Raw genomic sequence first — 17,923 nt, 5'->3', positions numbered from 1 at the left:
CAAACAATTTTGTCTACCTGTTTACTCTCTATGATCCTGCATCTAGCTCTGCTCAGTTTGAATGAAAATTTTTTTTTTTTTTTTTTTTTTTTCATTAAATGAAAGGACTTCAACAAGATTTTTCTTTCTCTTCTTTTTTGGTCAATCACAATAAGATCAATTTCATCCTGAGTCAATTAGAAGAAGGAAGTATTAGCATAAACCAAGGGGATTACGATGTCTTTCCAGAACAAAGTATGTCTATCATTTGTCATTTTTTTTTGTGTGAGCTCGAGCAGGTGGGAATGAGGTTCATCGGAGATAATGAATTGAGGCAAGAATAGAGAAAACATAAGAAACAGTGTTTTTGGTGCAAGGTTCTTTTTTGGTGGTGTAGGGATCCCAACATGACTATCGAATCATTGGGGGGGATAAAGTTGAAAAAAAAAGGCGAGAGGCGGTGGGGTGGGGTGGGGTGGGGGGAGGGGTTTGAGAGCTAAAAAGAATCTCACCGTTGAAATTTAAACCTTTTATGATCGTGTGAACATTCATGCAATTCATTTTCTTCAACAGAAAAAGAGTTTTGGTCCATGATGTTTTGATACTAACCCGATTTTTTTTTTTTTTGTCTAGAATTTGTACGATTTGTTAGGTAACGACGTAGAGGATGACTCTGCAGCAGTTGCTCCAGTGAAGGAAGTTGTCAAAAAGAACACTAGTTCCAAGAAGGCCGATGTTGCACCTCAATCAGCGGACCCAGCTAAGGCCAAGAAGAAGAGCAAGCCAACCGGTAATGAGGGGGCATTAAAGACCAAAATTTCCAACAAGGAAGAGCCAGTTCCACAGTCTGCTGTTTCTAAACATCAAAAGAAACCATTTGACCGTCACTCAAGGTCCGGAAAAACCGACTCAAAGAAGAAATTGCAACAAGGATGGGGTGAGAGTGATAACAGAGAATTGGTTAATGAGATTGAAGGTGCCGAGGATGCTGAGGCCGAATTAGAAGCAGAAGAGCAAGAAGAAGTTGAGGTTACGCCAAAGAAATCCTTACAGGAATATCTTGCTGAGCAACAACAGAAGCAAAAGGAATTGGATGGTGCTAAGAAATTGAGACAAGCCAATGAAGGATCTGAGCAGAAATGGTCATCAGAAGAGAAGATTGAAAAACAAGAAGAAGCTTATTTTGCATCAACTCACCAAAAGAAGACCAAAGTTAAAGCTCCAAAGGAAAAAGTGTTTTTGGAAGTAGAAGCAACATTTTTCGACGAAAAACCTCAATCTTTTGAAAGAAACAGTAACTCGAGAGGAGGTTTCAGGGGAGGTAAGAGAGGCGGTTTCAGAGGTGGTGCTAGAAGAGGCGACAACTTTAGAGGTGGACAGGTAGAAACCAAATCAAGTTTCAATGAAAAGGATTATCCCTCATTATAAGTTAAGTTAAGTTAAGTTAAGTTAAGAAAGGAACTAAAGAAAAAAACAAACAAGCAAGCAAACAAACAAACAAACAAGTGTCATCTCCTTTAGCTACCACTATTGAGGAAAGAAGTGTCACCTAACTTAGCTACCACTATTGAGGAAACAAGTGTGTATATGTCATCATTTCATTTTGTATGTTTTCTTTGCAAAGTATTTAATGAAAAGTGAATCAAAAAAAAAAAAAATTCCTGCTCCAATGTAACAATAAAATATGATACACACAAGTAAAAGTACACTAACTTCTTAGATAAACCCATTGAAATGTCGGATTCTCCGTCATTTTGTGTGGTTTGTCATACGGAAACTGACTCTAGAATGAGCAAAAATTGCTTCTTCAATTTGTAGACATTCCTCAAAGGAGGCGGGGAGGTAGGGGACAGGCCCTTTTCATATGCTAAAAAGGTACATTTGGTAGCGCAATCTTTACTTCTCCCCACAATTTAAAATAAATTAAAGCTTTTCAGGCAGGTAGGTTCAGCCTTTAAGGTTAAAAGTGTTCATTTTGGAAAGCAAGTAAAAGTATTGAGCTTGTAGGGATATTGACTACTTTGAGTAGGAGGCTGAGCTTGTAGGGATATTGGATACTTTGAGTATTAGCAATGAGTGTTGAAGAGGAGAGAAAAAGATGGAGCCGGCCATCTAGTTCATACTACCGGGATATAACCAACTCAGCAATTGATACAAGCAATCAAACAGGGCAACAAAGACCAGGTAGTAAACGTGCATTTGCTGCAGAAGCAGCCTTCACGTTATTGGAAAAAGGTATCGATTGTTATAAGAATGGCAAAGCAACAGCGGATAAAGCTTTATCCCCGCCGAGTCGAGTCGGATCGGTAGATTTGACGGAAGATGAGATATCGCATATAGCCTCGATGGCAGATTCAGCAGCCGCAGACGAAGAAGAAGAAAAAGAAGGAGGAGCAAGAGCCAAAAACGGAAGCTTGTCCAAATTTGGAACGAGTAGTCATTTTGCCGATAGGGTAATTCAGAAGCTTTTGAAGTCTACATTACCTCCAGAAATACCCGAGAGAGAAATTTTTGAAAGACGATTGAATGATCCAGAGAGAAATAAACGACCAGGCTTGTCGGTTCCTACGTTGGCGTCAAATGTGAAACATTTGGCGGGTAAGATGTCCAGTTTTTTTGCTTTGCAATACGAGTTGATCAACATTGTTGCCTGGAAACAACCAAACAAGACTATTAGTGTGTTGGTGTTGTATACCGCAGCTATTTTATGGCCCCATTTGATTATTACCTATCCACTACTCTTTGTTTTGTTTGGTATATTGATCCCCGGCTACGTGCATCGTCATCCCCCAAGAAGACCAAAACTAATCAAGGTCAAGAAAAGAGGCCAGTCTTTATTCAACTTTTTAAATGCCGCTTCTGAAAGTAGTATTGTAGAAGATATGGTAGACACTGAATATTTAGAAGAAGACGCTGAGATTGCATCAACCTCGGGTTATTCAGTAGTTTCAGAAGCCACAACATCCACAAAAGTAGCAGAGTCAGGACATACAAGTAAAAGAGAGTTGGCAAGACGGAGAAAATCAAATTTGGACCTTCTTATCAATTTGAGAGATTTTCAAAATTTGACATCAGATTTGTTGAAGGGAATTGATAAGTGGAAGATTTTTTATTACGAAACCGCTGGCTTCAAGGACGAAAGATTGTCGACATTTATTTTCTATGGTGTTTTGATTGCAACCTTTGCAACTTTGTTTTTTGGACAATTTATTCCGTGGCGATTAATTTTCATTCAAGGTGGTTGGGTTGGGTTAATCTTGTGCCATCCAAATATCAAGAAGTACTTGGTGGATATGAGTACCACCAGAAAAGAAAGAGCAAAATTAGCCAAGGTGAAAGCAGAGATGGAAGCAGAAAAGGAACAAGGAAAACAAAAAGAACAAAAAGAACAAAAAGAAGAAGGGAAACAAAGCGATACCAATGCCTCTTTGAATAAAGATGCAAAAGAAACGCAAATGCAAGTACAACTACAAAATTTTGTTACCAAGTTTGACAGAAATGACATCATTGTTGATGATCCACCAGAGGTGAGAATAGTTGAAGTTTACGAATTACAAATTAAGAGCATTTTGAAACAACAGTGGAGCTTTTATCGATATTCAAATACGCTATATGACAAAACAAACAAGCACAGATTGTCTGGTAAACGTCCACTTGGTGTAGAGTACCTTTCCAAGGTTTATCCGCCACATGAGTGGAAGTTTGATACAGAGTTTGTCAACAAGTGGATTCTTGATAAGAATCCAAAGAACTTTATTAAGAGTAGATCGTTGAATCCAGAGCTATTTAGAGTTAGGAGTAACGAAGACGAGGGATGGATTTATGACAATATGAAAGACGTCGTACACCTGGAAATTGTGTACGAGTTCAGAAGGAGGCGGTTGTATAGAGAATGTTTTCGATATGGGAAACCTCACAAAGGTTTCAAAAGATAGTCACCACATGAAAAAAAAAAGGGAAAAAATTATATATATATATATTTATAACTGTAGGATGGAAAAGCTTTATAAACAAATTCTTCATTTAGTCTTCTCTTTAAAGGCGTCAAAGAATATTTACGTATGCATGAAGGAGGGAAGGGTGTGTCAGAGCGGGGGTGTTATTTATAGACACTGAAAAATATATATCTCTTGACTTCAGTACTTTTGAAGTAGATTTATTACACACTCATTGAAAAAGTTCACAGATCCTTCCTGCACAGCCAACGACATCAACACAATGAATACAATTGACACATAACCAAGATCTGTGACAATATTTAATGCTTCGATTATATTCAAAACACAAATACAATCGAACATGAGTTTTGTTATTGATATATCATAAGGCCAGATCAACATCAAAATGCGAAACAATCTTATAGAGCCTGATACCATAACGGTTGTGAGTAGCACTGAGGAAATGTAGCTACATTGAAGATTTTCTGGTAAATGCACTTCTCTGGTTTTCCCAACCTTCCATATTTCTCTACTTAGCACCTGCAACACCAAATTGAACACAAGATTTTTTAGCACCGTTTGGACTATAAAGAATGTGTATTGTAAGGCCACGCTTTGCTTCAAAATTTCTTCAATAATTCTCTTCTTGTGAGAGTCCTGCTCATACGTAGCCCAAGTCAAATAAACTTCAAATAAGATGATCAATGTACTCAATTTCATCAAATGTCTGTATTTGGAAAAAAACGTACTTGGTTGATTTTTTAATCCGGTTTCGGTAAGGTTATATGCTAAATGCCGATATGCTCCTTTCTTCAACAACAAGATGTCTAAGAATAGAATTATTGAATCATATTCTATATATTTGTCACATATCTTTGAGCAGGATGGACAAACAGTTAGCTTTATGTAATCACTCTTGTATTTCGAATAAAGATTCGCAATATTTCTTTGTCCACATTCTATACAAATCATCAGAAACAACTCTGGAACTGGGTCATTGTATTTACTCGTGGTAGTTGAAAACTTCAACTCTTGCAATAGCGATACTCAACTGGTTTTCTTTATACCTTTTCTTTTTTCTTCTTCTTTCAATTCAAAAAGTTAGGCGCTACCTGTTATCTTGGAGATAGTAACAAGCCCAATGCATTTTTTATTGCAATGGTTGTATTTTGAAGATGTTAGTAAAGTGTTTGGTAGTAAAGGGATGGCGGTATTGGCTATTGGATATTGTGATCGTGTATACTACAACAATAGTTTTCCTTTCCTCTTTTAGAACGTTGTAGAAAATTTCATCATAAAATTCCCTGTTAAAAGAAGTAACCCATACTTCTTAATTGCACATTGTCGGTGGTGGCGGTATATCTGGAACCTTACCAAGAGCAAAAGCATCTGCAGTAAACGCTTGCATAAAATACTTGTCCAAGTTTAGCCCCAGGAGAGGTTTTGTGGAATTTGGTTTGGTCAGATCGTCGTCATTATCTGGATCGATTCCATCTACTGAACCTAATCCCTTTACTGTAGTATCAACAACTTGAGAACTCTGAGGGGCTGAACCCATTGGCAGTTTCGTAGAGGACTGGTCAATTGGTTTAGATTTTGTAAATGAAAATGCTGGAGGGTTCTGAAAAGACCCCGATGAAAAGCCAAATGGCGAGGAAGATGAGTTTGTTTGCTCTTTATTCTGAGTTTGATTTCCCTGTATTGTTGGAAAACTTCCAAATGCAGAAGTTGCTTGTTGAGCAGCAGTCGGGTTGTTGTTCCCAAATGCAGAAGTTTCTTGTTGAGCAGCAGTTGGGTTGTTGTTCCCAAATGCAGAAGTCAGTGGTGTCTTTGAGGTCATGACACTGAATGGCGAGGCCGTATTGCTTGATGAGTTCACGGGGGTGGAGGATGACTGTGAGTTTGATCCAAAAGTGTTACTCTGATTGGCGAATGCATTCAGGTACTGTGTAGAGAATGCATTGTTCAGAGATGCCGTTGCTTGCTTGTTGGAATTGTTTGCCAAGGATGAAAACGGCAGAGCCATAGAACCAAAAGCACCGCCGCTGGAGTTCGCTGTCTGTGATGATGGCTGTGACGTCTTAGACGCAAATCCCGTGTTTCCAAATGGGTTATTCCCACTTTGACCACCAAATCCAGAATTACCAAATCCAGAACTACCAAATCCAGAACTTCCAAATCCCGCATTACCAAAGCCAGAACTTCCAAAGCCAGAACCTCCAAAGCCAGAACTTCCAAGTCCAGCACTTCCAAAGCCAGCACTTCCAAATCCAGAGCTAGTGCTTTTACTTTTATTGCCAAATCCAACACTGCCAAACCCCGAATCTCCAAAACCTGATTTATTTGCATTGCCTGGTGTCAAAGAACTTCCTCCTAATGCCGATGTACCAAAGGCAGATGTCTTTGTTGTTGCAAACGGATTAACTTGCCCCAGAGAGGCAGAGTTACTGAATCCTTGCGACCCAAACATAACTTTATACCTCCTTTTAGTGAAAAATTGGATATATAAATATATGAAGAGATAGAGAAGAAGAAGAAGAAGAAGAAGAAGAAGGAAAAAAGAATAATAGGAATAAAATACACCTCTAATTTTCTTTTCGCTATTACCAAGAATATTCAATTTCTATTACAAGTTTGACGTTTAAAACCCACTACGCCCAAGGGTTCATGATACAAATCACGGCGGCAGTTGGGCCTGCCCTCGACCGATGCTAATTCTACACTGGCTAGTTAGTAGTGAAATTTTTTGATTACAAATGCCATATGCGTTGTAGTACACCTTTTTCATCTCTTCCACAACTTCAGCTTTATTTTTTGTGCCATTACATATATCTTGCAAAGACTTTTCTAATTCCTTTCTCAAAAACGGCTTGGATAGAGATATTCCGTTAAATTCCATTTTATCCAAGCCATCAATAAGCCCAATTCCGAGGGGTGAAGGAACAATATATTCTGCTTTATTTTTCTTTTGCTTAATTGCATAGTTTCGGGTCAATATTTTGTCAATGTGCTCAGCAATCGTTGCATCGGTTCCAATTCCATTTACATCCATTAAGGCAATAAGTTCTGTTTCTGTCATTAACTGCGGAGGAGTTGTCTTACCTTCTTTGATTACGCCATTGGATATTTTTACCCGTTCTCCTTCTAAAAATTTGGGCAATTCTTTTGAGCTTTCCCATTTCTTATAGGTAAAAATCTCCAAGTAATTTTTCTCAGTCACCATCAAACCATTAGCTGTGAAAAACTCGTCACCCCATTGTAAAGTAGCTTGCGTTAAGCTCCCCACAGCATCCTTGCTGCAACACGCTAAAAAGCGGCGCACCACGTATTCGTAAACCTTCTTCTCATTTGCATTCGATAAGGAATCTATAGAAACATAATTGACTGGATGTATTGCAGGATGAGCGTGGTCATCGTGGGAGCCGTTTCGCGGTTTTTCAAAACCTTGAGACAACAAATTTCCTGCATGCGACCCCCACCTTGAATCCTGTTTTTGCTTTTCAAAGATCCCTGTAAAGTCCATTGTACTAGGATACTTGTCTGTTTCTGTTCTTGGATAGGATAAAAACCCCTTGTTGTACAATTTTTCTGCTGCATCTAATGCCGTCTTTGCTGACATTTTGAAGTACTTGGCGCAATCCTTCTGGAGCTCGACCGTCGTTAACGGTAACGGCCGCCAGTTGGTGGTTCTCTTTGTTTCCAATTTTACAATCGTTCCAAACTCATTCTTTAGGCACTTTTCGTACATTATGCAAACATACAATCGATCAAAAAAATGGCCCTTTACCCAGTTGAATATAGTTTTCCTTCCTTCTTTCCTTAATATAGGCTCTATGAACCAAAATGGTTCTGGCTTAAAGTCTTGAACTCTCTTGTATCGATCAACTACAAATCCCAAGGTGGGAAATTGACAGGTTCCATATGATGCTATATCTTTTTTCTCAATAATGTGACTTGACTTTAGAGTATCGGTCAAAAGACGCGTAAAGCTAGTCCCTACCCTAAAATCAAGTTCCATGCGGCATGACACGGCAGCAGCGGACTTCATATCCAATTCTGCGGGTGTTTTAGCAGCTCGAATAATATGATTCTTTTCGAGGTGTGAGAAACGACTTCTCCAAACATTTTTCAACGTTAGCCTACTGTTCCCGTTTCTGGCTGCATCAAAAATCTCTTTGCCTATAAACTCCCCCTCTCTATCGCAATCTGTCCATATCATCAATTTATCAGATGTTCTTGCTTCTTTAGAAATATTGTCAAAAACGTCTTGCTTTGTTACTTTGGTGATAATATCGGCATTGAATAGTCTACTTGCGGGACACTGTCCCCATTGGTACCCAGGAGGAAAATCAAGATTTGTTATGTGCCCTACAACCGATGTCATCGTGACATCACATAGCCCAACCTGGGGGAACATGAATTTAAAATCATAGTTTTTGATGTATTTATTTTTTGAACTTCGTACGCCTACTCGGCCGCCTCCTAGTATGTGTGCTACTTCTTTTGCAATTGATGGTTTTTCCGCAACACATAGTATTTTCATATGGTTGTGGGAACAAATACAGGTCTATAATCTCGAAATAATCGCTCCAACTTTACAAAGAAACGCGTTTAACAAATACAAACTAGTCTCTCTCGCTTCTCTTCTTGTTTACCCTCTTTCTCTCTTTCTCTCTTTCTCTCTTTCTCTTTTTTTTTTTCGCTCCTCATCGCGCGATGGATTTTGAGCCTGCCCTTTTCGCGTCAGCTTTGATAAAACTTTCGCCGCAAATAAAGCGGCAAAAAAGGTCAATCACGTGATCGAGCAACCGAGGACGTGTTCAGCGAGATTGTAGAATATATGGTTAATATGGTTGATAGATTGTCGTGTATTGCTTCTACAAAAAGAATGGAGTTGAGAGCAACATGACAAAGAGGAGCCAATTAGATTACTTTTGTAGTCCCATCAGTATAGAGACTCGGAACTGGGAACTGGGGTGAGATGTCTTTATTGATAGCGAGCAAAGCGAGCTAGTGGAGCAGTACTGACAGGGTTGGTTGCTCGTGATGTAATCTTACAGCCCCCGTTGTAACTTGAATTTTGATGTTAATTTTGCTTGTCTCTTTTCACATAGTAAAGACTTGTTCATCTCAACGGTATTAAAACAAGACCTCATAACAACAGAGGTCACATGTTGTATACATTCAACTAATTTCTACGCGACACTATCGAGCGGAGTGAGATAGTGGAGCATACTAGCTATTTTCAACACCTCTATTCAACTAGCCTCTACACCTCTATTCAACTAGTTTCTACACCTCTATTCAACTAGTTTCTACACCTCTGTCCAACTAGTTTCTACACCTCTGTCCAACTAGTTTCTACACCTCTGTCCAACTAGTTTCTACACCTCTGTCCAACTAGTTTCTACACCTCTGTCCAACTAGTTTCTACACCTCTGTCCAACTAGTTTCTACACCTCTATTCAGCTAGTCTCAAAAGTATAGAGGTCTTTACTATTCACCATTGGAGATTTTTTTTTCCCCTTCTCTCTTTATCATATCTGTTACTTCTATTGATAAGAATAAATAGATGGTCCATGTTGCAGGTATTACAAAGCCGTAAATGTCCAAGGATATTGAATATGAATCAATAAATTTAACATCAACTATAAAGACTGACGCATATAATCTGACTTTCCCTACAAAAGGGCTATATCATCGAGATCTCTCGTCTCCCGAAAACAAATATCTCGCAGACAACTTTGAAGATGATGATGACGACGATTACGAGTTGGATCCAGAGGAGTTTATATCCAGTCGAGAAGGTGACCTAAAGGGCAATGTCCCCAAGATAGCAAACTCAAACTTTGACGAATTTGAGGATTTAGTCTCGCCATTCTATGATAAATATTTGCATCAAAATGATAACGATAATGGCAAAGAAAAGAGCTTTTTGGTGGGTTCTCAAGCTCTGGAGCTGTCTTTACATATAGACACGCTTTTATCAAGTTTCTCAAGATTGAATATTAATCACAACTATGTTGGAATTGTAGAACACTTATCAAGGAAAGCTGATATCTTGGCAAAAGAGTTGGAATTAAATTCTCAAAATCACAGAAGGTTGTTAAAAATGGGCGATCCCGAAATCCACCAACTGAGATTCAACATTCAAACAAATTATGATGAACTCTCTAGCTGTTCTTTTGCATTGAATGAAGTATACACCAAAAAAGCTGCTTACAAAAAGTCTATATGGAGAGTTTTTGAAGGTTGGGATGTGAAGCGTAGCAAGTTAATCAAAAAAGCCATGGCTATTTTGACTAGCGAGCAAGGTGTGAAATTGTCAAGCTTGAAAGAGAAATCAAACAAGGTGGAGGAGGAAATAACCGAGTTGCAAACAAAGTTAGCGAAGTTGAAAGAGAAAAGGTCTCTTTTACTCAAGGAAATCGATGATACAACTAGTATTTTACAAAGTCGAACAGTTATACTTTTGGATCGGTTCAAAGATCTTGAACTAAGGGGCAAGGAAATAGCACTTGAATATGTGCAAAGTTGCGGTGTGCCTGAGAAAGAAATAGGGCAGCTATTGAGAACCAATATTATTGAAATTTCAAGCTCATCAAGATCAAACTCAAATTCCAATTCCAGTGCAGAAAAACCCGTTTTTACTAAGCCAGACCAAAACAATCAAGCACCAAGTGCGCGTGAATCCACATGTCCAGAACATCAACTGCTAACACCAGCCCAATCTAATATAGGAATCCAACCTTATGAATTACCAACATCTGTTGACCCAATAGAAAACGAAGGAAGAGAAAACACTCTCAATCATCGTCAAACTCCATTTGAACTCGGATACACTAAAGGGGCCAATAACTCTTCTGTATTAAAGTCTCAAATAAATGATTTTATTGCCAAGCATATTTTGTCTGACCGTCAGAAGAAGCATCCACACCGTCGTTTACAACCCTTCGTTAAGCAACAACAACAACAACAGCAACAACAGCAACAACAACGAGAAGAAGAAGCAAAATATGATGACGACGATGAACCTGCCCTTGGTGAGGTGGAGGAATTAGATCTCAACCCTATATTGAAACATCTACAACAACAAATTTTGGCAATAGAAAGTCAAGTAACGAAATCATCTCGAGAAGCAACACTTTATCACTACTATGGCAGATGCTGGGAAAAAGTGAGGCATGTGGTTTCACAACAAGAATCAAAATTAGAAGCTGTACTATCTGCTTCAAGTGGGTATCTGGATCACAAGCTTTTGTCCGATGTGCTCGAGAGCTCAGTGGAGCTTCTTGTTAAAGAGAGAGATGCTATAAGAAATAAGAAAGTGGATTACAAAAGCGAGAAAGATGTAATGAGGACCTTTTTGGAATTAGTTGAGAGTGAAATTGAAGTAGTTATTGATGGATTAAGTTTGGTATTAGAGAATTCTGGACTTAGTTTTCATTTAGAGAAAATGGTGCAGGAGCAAGAACAGGAGCAGGAACAGGAACAGGAACAGGAACAGGAACAGGAACGGGAACAGGAGCAGGAACGTGATCAAAATAGTGGTGACAAATTTTAGATGTTTTCCACAAAGTCAAACAAACAAAGGGGTGAGCTAAAAGGAGATCTTAGGCTACTTTTTTCTTATTTATCTATAAATCGTATATATATGCAAAAAATGTAAGCTATCTCCGCTTAGGTCCTCTGGGAATGAAAATACTACTACTACTACTACTACCAGTACTACTAACACTTTTGGGTTTAGGTGGTAAAACCATACCAGGCGATTTAATGTTGGGTGGACGTTTTGGAAGAGTACCAGAAGATGTAGGCTTTAAGATTTTTGGAGGAGTATCATTTTTCTTCTTATCACCTCCTCTCATTTTCACATCTATGAGATCTTCATTCTGCTCGTTTTCAAACTGATTACTATTATTAGTATTGTTGTTGTTGTTGTTACTGTTATTAGCAGCAGCAGATGCAGCTTTCAATTTATTTAATGGCATATCAATTTTTCCCGAAGAAGTAGGTCGTATAACACGGCCACCACCATTATCCGAGAGAGTGCTGCTGCTGCTACTGATGCTACTCTTGTTATTGACCTTGTTCAATTGTCTATTGCTCGAGGTCGTTGACACATTTGTCATTTTTGGCTTCTTGACCGAAAACGTGTTTTCACTAATTTCGTCTGAAGTCCTTTTACCTGTGGTTATAAAAGTTGACAGGAACGAATTTTGAGCTAAGAACCCGGAATATGCATTAGTTATGGCATTTCTTTTCTCCGCATCATCCAATAAACTTTTCCACACTTTGTTTCTCGACAACGACGTCCTGTTCCCCAATATCCAAAGTGTTGTACGAGCACGTGTAAGTGCAACATTCATACGACGCACGTCACTCAAAAACCCAACGTTTCCATCAGGACTTGCTCGAACACAAGACATAATAATGATTTCTTTTTCTTGCCCTTGAAATCCGTCCACTGTGTTAAAATCAATCTCACTTAGAATGATTCTACCAAACCTTCTAACAAACACATCCTTGATGGTGCGTATTTGCTCTTTGTAAGGCGAGATTATTCCTATCCTACCAGCAAGATGCTGTTGCGGAATCGTTTCAATCAATCTGCAAACGAGCTGCAAGCAAATATTCGCCTCTTCTGTATTGAACAAGGAACGCGTCAACTCATTTTTTTCATGTCTACCAACAATATCAAAAAATCGATACGGGGTCAAGGGCATAATCTCATGCCATGATCTTTTGTTTTTGATTTCCATATCTGGGCCGTCCGCTAATTTGGACTGATAAAATTCCCTGCTTGGAAATTGAGATATCTGTGGATGCATTCTGTATTGGACATTCAAAAGATACACAGAGTCTGGATAATTCTTTTGCATTCTAACAAATAAACTTTGCTCATAATTGTAAGAGCTAGCAGCTTTTGATAGCACTGTTGGTGGTAGTTGATTGGGGTCACCAACCATAATACACTTCTTACAACCATACCTGAGGGGAATAATGGCCGACAACTCGAGACATTGACATGCTTCATCTATAATGACTTGATCAAACTTTACCGAGAGATTAGCAATTAGCTCATGCGCAGATCCCGACAACGTTGCACAAAGCACTTGAGCACTATCTAATATCCGAGTCTGTATATTTTTTCTACCAATCTCACGCGTTCGAAAGGCAATAGACGAACGTTCCCTCTGATCATCTAATTTTTTGGCAAGTTCACTTCTCTCACGATTCACTTCTCGTAACCTTTCTTCAAGCTTTTCAATCTCTTTTGGACTCAAGGTTTCGGTACTCAACCTTTTCCGGATTTGGTCTCTTTCTTTCACTTTTTTAGAATGCTCAGTTCGAATAGTTGGATCTATTTGAACGTCCACTTGTTTTGACTGTAATTCTTTTTCAACTAGTTCTTCCAAAGTTAAGTCCTTAACCGCGGCGTTGATGGCGTCACTTCTTCCAAGCCTCACCACTTTTAAGTCCATATGTTCACCCTTTGAATTTTTTACACCGTTTCTCAACCTTAACACTAACTCATCAACCGCAGCATTACTTGGAGCACAGATCAATATTTTTGCATTTTCTGAAGGTTGTTGCAAATTTTTCCTCAGAGGCATCTCAATGATCTTGTTATTTTTCTTATGCGAAAGAGCATATCCAACAATACCCAATATTGTCTTGGTTTTACCGGTACCTGGAGGACCTTGAATTAATGAAAAACCCTCGCTTTCAAATGTACCCTTTATAGCCCTTGCTTGAGACTTGTTAACATCGTATACTTTGTACATGTCTTCCAATTCCTCTATATTCACCTCCTTTGGTGGGTTTGGTCGTGCCGAAATAATGGCGCTTGCCAAGTCATAATACTCTAACCCTCTCAACGAAGAGAATTCTCTTTCCACTGTAACCATTTGCATCACTTTCATACCTAATATATTCGATTTTGGCGTGAGAGCTCCAATGATTGGGCCGCTTGGATAAACTCGAATAGTTACATCCGCGTACTCAGGATTAGCAGAATTGATCAGTGTAATTTTTGCCAAACAAGTCGGAGTGCTTTCTAATCTAAAAAATGACCTTTGCTCTGCTGGAGATACAATGGCCTCATTCAGGCATGCCAAAACAATCAAGTCTGATAAATTCAATCTTCTATCTTCAATTGTCTTTTTGCTTATGGATGTATAAACTTCAAAAAAACCGTCTACGCTTGTCCTGCTACCGATTACCAATTCAAATGGCACTTCCATTACTGTGTCTCTGGAGGACTGGATAGCCTGCCAGCATTCCAACATTAGCAAAGGTTCCATTGTTTTCACATAATCTTTTACATTGTCATATGAATCGCAAACTTTTTCGTAAATCAGTTGATCTCGTGTGGGGAACTCGCTTTTTGAATTGTAGTTCCATCTTAAAATGTTCAAGTATAATGGTTTAAGGTTTACATTTAATCTCTTGCTCATTCTCTCTTTTTCCAACTTTTCCTTCTCGAACGCTTTCTTTTCGTTTATTCTGTTCAAATGCGTAATTTCCCTTCCATTGAGATCTATCTCCACTATCTTTCCCTTTTTCTTTTTCTCAACAAATAAGTCGCTCATGTCTATATCGTCATCGTCCTCCTCCGACGAGTCCGATTCAATTTTTTTGGATTTAAGTGTATTGAGGGATCTTCCAATCACTGGTGGCGCCTTTTTCAGATTATAACCTGCCGGCCGTGAAGGTGCTGGAGGTTTTTCAATTTTAGGCGCAGCTGCTCTAGCAACTTTCAAGTCTTTACGAATTGTATCTAAACTATTCGTTCCCTTGATACTCTTCATGGGTGGGGCTACCGGAGGCTCACTAGATGCTCTGGCAAACATTCCCAACGTTTGTTGTTTTCCAACCGTTTTTCTTGATGAGGGGGCAACTTCTTCAATTAGCTCTGACTTTTCCCTGTCTCTTCTCAGAGCATATTTCGAACCATGCTCTTCAACTAAGGCAACAACATCTTTTTTAAGAGATTTTTGGTAAAAACTGCTTTGTTTTTGTTCACCCATTGATGACGCAGCTGGAACGACTTGATTTTTATATCCGTATACTGCTGCTGCTGCTGTTGTTGTTGTTGTTGCTTTTGACATGTTTTCTTCCGCAAGAGCAGCATTCTTTCTTTCTCTATTTTCATTCGCTTCATCGACAATCTTTTCAACTAATGTTGAGTTGAACTCTTTGGCTTTTGATAAAAGTTGGCTCCTTTGTGATTCCGATAATTTATTGTTAAATTTCTTAGCTTTGACTCCAAATTTTGCAAACTTTTCCAAAACAGTATCCTCAATAGAGAAATTCTGTTCCGCTGCTAGATCAAAAACCTTTAATACCAAGTCAACGCAAGAATTTAAAAGCGGTACATCACCCAACCTCAACCAAGCAATCATTGAGTTAAAAGCATCCATAAACAGCGCAAAAAGCATTTTCCTGCAGTTTTTACCCTCGTAGGGGCTGATTCCATCTGAAAATATCCGAAATGACTCCAACATCAAGTGACTCAAATCTAAGGTATCTCTGGTGAACTCAACTAGTTCGTGCATATGGTATCTACCTGCCCAAGTGATTGCTTGATCGTACAACATCACCAAAAATAAAAGGCAGTCTTTCCAGAATACAACAATATCCAGATGAGCATGTGATACCTTTGGTGATAATAGGACAGGGCTTATTGGATCAGCTAATGCTTTAATGACATCCATGAGAACTCTTACGGCCTTGGGGCTTGGTTCAAAAGCTTTTAGTTGAGTTAATGCCTTCAAGTTAAAATTGATAGCTACCAAAGTGCTTTTTAGGTTGAGTCGCAACCCCTCTTCAACCAACTCAAATCGCCCCGTGCCATCGTAAACTTCATTTATGAGGTCCAAAGCTGGTTGATTTGAAGGAGGGAAAAATATGCATGACCACAATGAAGTTAAACAATCGGTATCATTAATGATGTCGCTTATTCTCAGTGGTGGTGTTAAACTGATGTTCCCAAGAATCAGATTAATGTATTTCACCATGATTCCCACCGAATTGTTGTGTTGCTTCTTGGCTTCGGTTATCTCCTTTTTTGTGTCGCCATTCTTCAAAGGGTTGAAGTAAATGACCAGGTTTAGATTCTTGAAACATTTAATGATTTCTTTTGATAATGAAACATTAGAGTTTAGTTTCAGCTTATTCAATGCATTCCATAGCACCGGAAAAGTATCATAAAGAACAGGAACTTTCTCTTTGGAAAGCAATATGCTACTTTGAACCAATATCAATATATCGTATTTCAAACATTTTATTAGAAGAGCAGTGGCTTCGTTAATGACTCCCTCCTCCGAAGTATTCATTGCCATTTTCACCAAAGTTTCGCTTTCGCCTTCAATATTTGCTCTATAGTCTCTTACTTTTAATAGTTCGACATACTTGTCATTGTCCGTGGAGTCATGATCATAATGAAAGCTCTGATTCAAAAGGCTAAATCCAAAATTTCGCAAATAAGCCTCTCGCTGTGCTCTGGTGTCATTAACGGTCTCAGATCCACCAGCGGTATACTTTAACAAAAAAGAACTCAACTTTATGCATGCAATTTGTTTTTGAGACACATGTACTGTGTCGATCAATAGTACCATCCATGTTAGTAAATCGTCCAATGTCCAATCATTTATTGTAGTTTGTTCCATGGATCCTCGTTCGAGTTGTCGGTAGAATGAAGGGTTTGTAATGATTCTTTCCAATAACTCGATTGGGTGTATTTGCGGAGTAGTGGCCCAAAACTGGGATTTTAATCGACTTAGAAACTTGGAAAACACCTGCAACATTACAGGTAATGGCTCATTTAAATGTGACATTAAACTGTTCCCAAGTAATCTCATGACAGGGTATAATCTCAAATTTTTATGCTGACTTATAATATGAATATCCTTTGGAGCATTGAGTTTATTCACCAATGCCTTGTCATCAATAAAGTCCACTAATATGTTGAAAACCTCCCAAAACTTAACAGCGTTGCGGTCATTGAAAAAAGAAGGATCTTCAATACGATACAAATGAACGCTAAACTCCAAGATCACTGCTTCGCTTAGTTCTTTTTCGTTGTAAAAAACACGCGTTTGTCTTAATTCGTTTACCCATTGTATTGCCCACAACTTCTGATCTCCCGAGGCTTCAAACAAAAGGTATATGAGCCCCGGAAGCAAGTCTTTGGGAATACATTTTGTCCGACTAACTCGCACTTTGCTAACCATGAGACCAAACTTATCCCTAATCAGTGAAAATTGTCGCAATATCTGAGGATTGTTCAAAACCCAATGGAAACATATTTCCAATTGTTTTGAATCTGGCGCTTGATCTTCTTGGGTTACTTGTTTATAAACCGAATCAAATAACGGCAATAGCACCTCGATTTCCCATTCATTTATAGCATTAGTGAATTGTTGTACATTTTCTATGGGGATTAGCTTCTTTGTAGCAAAATTGAGTCTCAACTCGGCTTTCCCTATATTGAAGTATTTAATACACGCTTGGCAACTTTTCAAACTAGTCGCCATACCGGGTCTTAGACTCGGGCTTAGAGCATTATTGGGGAAGGAAAATAAGATCAATGAATAGATCGATATGGGATAAATCTGTTCATTACAAAACCAATGAGAATTATTGGAGCACCGAACTAAATATTCGTGACTTTTTTTTAGAGCAAGTTCATGAGCATCGCTCGCCCCATCTAAAGATGAGAAAATTAAGGCAGTTACCTCTTTGTATGCTTTATCTTCGTCCAAAGATAGGCCACCTTGTTGCATACCCAAGATGATGATGCATGTAATAAAGGAAGAGAAAAAAATAAAAAAAATAAAAAAATAAAAAAAGAAAGCGCGAAGTTTCAAAGTGAACAGAGCTCTCAGGTCTGGTAGTACCAATGTTTGCTCAAAAGAGAAGTAATGCCCCAAAGGTAGAAGGGGTAGGGGGGAGCCTTTTTTTGGTTCAACATATTACAACCATTTCTAAAATTAAGCTGT

The 17,923-nt window shown here is 38.6% G+C and overlaps 6 protein-coding genes across 6 annotated transcripts; 3 read left to right on the top strand and 3 right to left on the bottom strand. All coding sequences in view use genetic code 12, as the record gives it.

Annotated features, from left to right (window-relative positions):
• Nucleotides 1–216: 216 nt before the first annotated feature.
• On the top strand, nt 217–1,407 carry KGF56_002143 (uncharacterized protein; the record flags this gene model as incomplete). The annotated part of the gene is made up of 2 exons (XM_049323340.1): nt 217–234; nt 613–1,407. The coding sequence occupies 2 exons, from the start codon at nt 217–219 to the stop codon at nt 1,405–1,407; spliced, it is 813 nt and encodes a 270-aa protein (XP_049180803.1).
• A 644-nt stretch (nt 1,408–2,051) lies between these two features.
• On the top strand, nt 2,052–3,914 carry KGF56_002142 (uncharacterized protein; the record flags this gene model as incomplete). Its single annotated transcript, XM_049323339.1, has 1 exon — nt 2,052–3,914. The coding sequence occupies one exon, from the start codon at nt 2,052–2,054 to the stop codon at nt 3,912–3,914; it is 1,863 nt and encodes a 620-aa protein (XP_049180802.1).
• A 1,333-nt stretch (nt 3,915–5,247) lies between these two features.
• KGF56_002141 (FG-nucleoporin) lies at nt 5,248–6,387 on the bottom strand (the record flags this gene model as incomplete). The annotated part of the gene is made up of 1 exon (XM_049323338.1): nt 5,248–6,387. One exon carries the CDS (start codon nt 6,385–6,387, stop codon nt 5,248–5,250), a length of 1,140 nt encoding a protein of 379 aa, XP_049180801.1.
• Nucleotides 6,388–6,594: 207 nt separating this feature from the next.
• KGF56_002140 (DNA topoisomerase 3) lies at nt 6,595–8,334 on the bottom strand (the record flags this gene model as incomplete). The annotated part of the gene is made up of 1 exon (XM_049323337.1): nt 6,595–8,334. The coding sequence occupies one exon, from the start codon at nt 8,332–8,334 to the stop codon at nt 6,595–6,597; it is 1,740 nt and encodes a 579-aa protein (XP_049180800.1).
• Nucleotides 8,335–9,522: 1,188 nt separating this feature from the next.
• On the top strand, nt 9,523–11,481 carry KGF56_002139 (uncharacterized protein; the record flags this gene model as incomplete). The annotated part of the gene is made up of 1 exon (XM_049323336.1): nt 9,523–11,481. One exon carries the CDS (start codon nt 9,523–9,525, stop codon nt 11,479–11,481), a length of 1,959 nt encoding a protein of 652 aa, XP_049180799.1.
• A 106-nt stretch (nt 11,482–11,587) lies between these two features.
• Nucleotides 11,588–17,707, bottom strand: SEN1 (putative DNA/RNA helicase; the record flags this gene model as incomplete). Its single annotated transcript, XM_049323335.1, has 1 exon — nt 11,588–17,707. The coding sequence occupies one exon, from the start codon at nt 17,705–17,707 to the stop codon at nt 11,588–11,590; it is 6,120 nt and encodes a 2,039-aa protein (XP_049180798.1).
• Nucleotides 17,708–17,923: the final 216 nt, after the last annotated feature.

This window comes from Candida oxycetoniae, assembly GCF_023343755.2.
Source record: "Candida oxycetoniae strain CBS 10844 chromosome Unknown scaffold48, whole genome shotgun sequence".
Taxonomy (NCBI): domain Eukaryota; kingdom Fungi; phylum Ascomycota; class Pichiomycetes; order Serinales; family Debaryomycetaceae; genus Lodderomyces; species Lodderomyces oxycetoniae.
Note: the sequence above shows the minus strand (reverse complement) of the source record. Positions and strands in the feature narration are given on the sequence as shown.